The sequence below is a fragment of the Ovis canadensis genome, chromosome 15 (assembly GCF_042477335.2).
Source record: "Ovis canadensis isolate MfBH-ARS-UI-01 breed Bighorn chromosome 15, ARS-UI_OviCan_v2, whole genome shotgun sequence".
Classification (NCBI taxonomy): Eukaryota; Metazoa; Chordata; class Mammalia; order Artiodactyla; family Bovidae; genus Ovis; species Ovis canadensis.
The window spans coordinates 56,693,254-56,697,770 of NC_091259.1; the positions used below are offsets into that span (position 1 = coordinate 56,693,254).

At 35.5% G+C, this 4,517-nt stretch overlaps 1 protein-coding gene across 1 annotated transcript; it reads left to right on the forward strand.

Annotated features, from left to right (window-relative positions):
* Positions 1-3,118: 3,118 nt before the first annotated feature.
* LOC138420650 (olfactory receptor 51V1-like) lies at positions 3,119-4,069 on the forward strand. Its single transcript, XM_069553967.1, has one exon. The coding sequence runs from the start codon at positions 3,119-3,121 to the stop codon at positions 4,067-4,069; it is 951 nt and encodes a 316-aa protein (XP_069410068.1).
* The last annotated feature ends 448 nt before the right edge of the window (positions 4,070-4,517 follow it).

The window sequence follows — 4,517 nt, forward strand, 5'->3', positions numbered from 1 at the left end:
CAGAGTGAAGTCAGAAAGTGAAAGATAAATATCATATTCTAATGCATATATATGGAATCTAGAAAAATGGTACTGAAGAATTTATTTACGGACAGCAATGGAGAAACAGACATAGAGAAGAGACTTATGGACATGGGGAGAAGGGAGGAGAGGGTGAGATGTATGGAAACTTACATTACCATATGTAAAATAGCCAACAGGAATTTGCTGTATGGCTCAGGAAACTCAAATATGGGCTCTGTATCAACCTAGAGGTGTGGGATGAGGAGGGAGATGGGAGGAAGGTTCAAAAGCTAAGGGATATATGTATATCTATGGCTGATTCATGTTGAGGTTTGACCAAAAACAGCAAAATTCTGTAAAGCAATTATCCTTTAATAAATAATAAATTAATTAAAAAAAATCTTCCTCTGTTTCCTCATATATAAAAACTACACTGTCTAACATTTAATATTTGCCATGCCAAAAGGCCATTTGAAACACTCAATCAGCCATCATTAGCTGAAAAGGGATAACATTTTTCAAAGCCTGAAATCTTGACCATTAATTTATTTGGCTTTCAATCACTCAACAATGATGTCCACTATGAATTTTTTTGTCAGCTGTCATCTCATGAAGCCACAAATTTAGTTGTTATCCCATTTTCTTCAAGCTTCATGATGCACTACAGATGTTATTATAGCGGTTTCTTGAGGGCCCTCATATACGGATGCAGGTATTGTCTCTTTTTTTTTTTTTCTTTTTTCCTGGATGTAGTCTATCCTGGATTCATTGACTTTGAACTAACAACAGCAGTATGAAACACACTTGAAGAAAGATTGTGTAACACACACATTTTCTCTGTAAGGCACATCCCAGCCTTCTTGCTGTTATACTAGACAGCACTGTTTGGAGGTATTTCAAGCAGCAAATTTATCATCAAAAGTACAAAAATGTTTAAATGATGGCACAAAATAGATCATGAAGAACATTATTTACAGTACGAGGGCTGAACCAAGAAAAGAGAGTATTACATCAGGGACATGTATTTACATCAGGAGACTCAATTTTATCCCTCTCTGAGCATGTCCACAAATAACCACAAAAGCTCTGAATAATAATTTTGGGTAAAAATTGCCGCCCCCCTTTCTTTTTACTATGTCATGTTCTGCTTCATCATGATAGTTTCCATTGTTCTGAAATCAGTTTGTCTGAAAACAATTTATTTAATTGTTTAAATAAATATTGTTTATAAATTATTTAAATATTTAATTCAGATTTCTTTTTATCAGTGTTCACACAATTTTTTTAACCTGTGCCATTAAAGTGGTATCATGTAGACAATATATAATTATATGTTTTTAAAATCCGCTCTGACAAGTTATCCCTATTACTTTTGATATTCTGATGTTTCACACCTAAAGTGATCTTTGATTTAATTGGATTAAAATCAGCCATGTTTGGTATTGTTTTCTATAAGTTATACTTGTTCTACTTTTCTCTTCTTTCTTATTTTTGTTCCCTTCTTCCTGTCTTTTTTCCCCTTCCCTAGTTTTAATTGAACACATTAGATGATTCTTTTTTATTTGCTTGCATATCAATTTTACCTATTTTTCATTCTTGTTTAGTGGGTGCCTAATCCAAGTTCACTTTTAAACAATAATATATCAGTTTATGTGCTTCCCTGGTGGCACAGCAGTAGAGAATCTGCCTGCTATGCAGGAGGTGCAGGTTCAGTCCCTGGGTCTGGAAGATTCCCTGGAGAAGGAAATGGCAACTCACTCCAGTATTCTTGCATAGGAAATCTCATGGATGGGGGAACCTGGCAGGCTATAGTCTATGGGGTTGAAGAAGAGTCAGACATGACTTAGCGACTCAACAACATGCCACTTTATGAGTACCGAAGCTAACTTACATTAGAATATTTCCAACTCCCAATTTCTCTTTCCTATGTTTTATAACATTGCTGCTAATCATTCACTTACCCATATAATCATAAAATAAATTCTTACAAATATTTCTTTGAATAAGTGGTCATCTATTGTATCAATTAAAAATAAAAATAAAGTATCTATTAGCTTCATTATTCCATTTCTGATACTTTTTTAAAGTGGATCTAAATTCTGACAATATCATTTTTCATTACTCTGAGAAACTTTTTAAAGTAATTCTTGCAGTGTCAGTTTATTACCTGTTGATCTCTGTTTCTGCACACCTGAGAAAATATTTCTCTTTCACTTTTCAAGGATAATGTCACTACATGTAGAAATTTAGACCGTTTTTTTTTTCCTTAGAATACTCAAATATTTCATTCCACTCTATTCTTGCCAAAGTGCTAAATATCTACCATATGATCTAGCTACTTCGTGCCCAGCTATTACTCAAGATCAAATGCAGGCTTTGGACTTTACAGTCTAAAATGCATGACTTATATTTTATAGAAAGACATTAAATGTAAAAGTATTGAGAATGTCAGAAAAGTTAGAAAGCTTGTAATAGGATAAAGAGATACATGAACATAGAGAAGAAAAATAAAGTATAACTAAAATCAGTAAATAATTTATTAGAAGCTAAGCTGTGTGGAATCCACCACACAACAATTCTGATTCCACTTATTTTGTTAGATTTATTTTGGCTAACTTTATTTTATGCAAAGTTAGGTTACTTTAACAAGTCTATCTCCTTTGGGATCTTATGATACTTTGGTGATAGTCAAATGATCAGCTGTTCTACCCAAGAGAAAAATTACACATGCATTTCATATTTTCCCAGTGGTGCTGCCAGTCATGGCAGCAGTATGCTCCTGTGGTCATATATTATCTTCCTTTTGAAATAAACAGAGACCCCAGAAGTGTATCCCCAACTGAGTCCCATGAGCCTATTAACATTATTGTTTCTGCATAAAACCCTCTAGTCTTCTGACATTCTTAGTCACTAGCACTGGAATAGCTATGTTTAGACAACTGGTTCTTGACCTAAAGAATAATGAATCAGGCCTCTACTTTACTGAGTTCATGATAGTTGAGGAAACTGTATTATATTTTTTTCTCAAAAGCAGACAAACATTACTAGAAATTAAAGGGTCATAAAGTGATCTAATTTTTAATACCTCTCTAGAAATATTTTTAATCCTCTATTAATGTCTGCTACCTTTATCTTGAACTTCAACAGTTCCAGATTTACTCTCACTGGTTTTCCTGGCTTAGAAGTTGACTATCTCTGGCTCTCCATCCCTTTTGCCTCCATTTATGCTATGGTTTTCCTGGGGAACTGCATGGTGCTCCATGTGATCAGGACTGAGCCGAGTCTGCACCAGCCCATGTTCTACTTCCTGGCCATGCTGGCCCTCACTGACCTGTGTGTGGGGCTGTCCACCGTGCACACAGTGCTGGGAATCTTATGGGGGATCATTCAAGAGATCAGCCTGGATTCCTGCATTGCCCAGTCCTATTTCATCCATGGTCTGTCCTTCATGGAGTCCTCTGTCCTCCTTACTATGGCTTTTGACCGCTATATTGCCATTTGCAACCCATTACGCTATTCCTCCATCCTAACTAATGACAAAATCATGAAGATTGGAGTGGCAATCTTATGTAGGAGTTCTATGCTCATACCTCCAGTCATTATTCGCCTAAAGTTCTTAAATTATTGTCACTCCCACATCCTTTCTCACTCTTTCTGCCTGCACCAAGACTTAATTCGAATGGCCTGTTCAGACATCCGCTTCAATAGCATTTATGGTCTGGCCCTGGTGATCAGCAACTTGTTGTTGGATGCAGTGCTCATCATTATCTCCTATATCATGATCTTGCATGCAGTCTTAGCAATTGCATCACGAGAAGAGAGAATCAAGTCTTTGCAGACCTGTGTATCTCACATCTGTGCTGTTTTGGTTTTCTACATCCCAATCATTGGTCTGACCATGGTTCATCGTTTTGGCAGACACCTCTCACCCTGGGTTCATGTTCTCATGGGCAATGTCTATATCCTTTTCCCACCCTTGATGAATCCCATTATTTATAGTATCAAGACCCAGCAAATACGAAGAAGAGTCCAGAGATTGTTTTACTTGAAAAAATGTAAGTCTTAATATCAAATGTGAATGCATTTAAAAGTCAGCAAAGGAGTTCAAAAGGGTAAGAGTCAGTGAATAATTAAAATATGTTTAATGACTTTCATTTGAATGAGGCTTTCCATTTTACAAACACTTTCCTCTGCATTTTCCTTGAAACTATCATATTAGTGAAACTGACATGAGTTATGCTGTCAATATTTTTGAATATCTGAAAATACATATATAATAGCTTCTGAATCATAATGAGTTCTGAGGCAGATTAGCTATTAAAATTCATCTCACTATGGCCAGTTTGGGAGTCATTCATTATAAAAAGGTACATTTTGCTAATTAAAATCCCGCAAGTAATTACTTAAGGACCAAAAATTATTTTACTCCAATTCTCCCTACTCTAAACTACATTCTTGTTTATTGTCTACCCATTTTCCCAATTTAGTCCCATGGCAATGTAACTAAATAAGCA

What these genes read in the sequence shown, in the direction of transcription:
- LOC138420650 (XM_069553967.1), top strand. Translation starts at nt 3,119, where the DNA reads ATGTCTGCTACCTTTATCTTGAACTTCAACAGTTCCAGATTTACTCTC.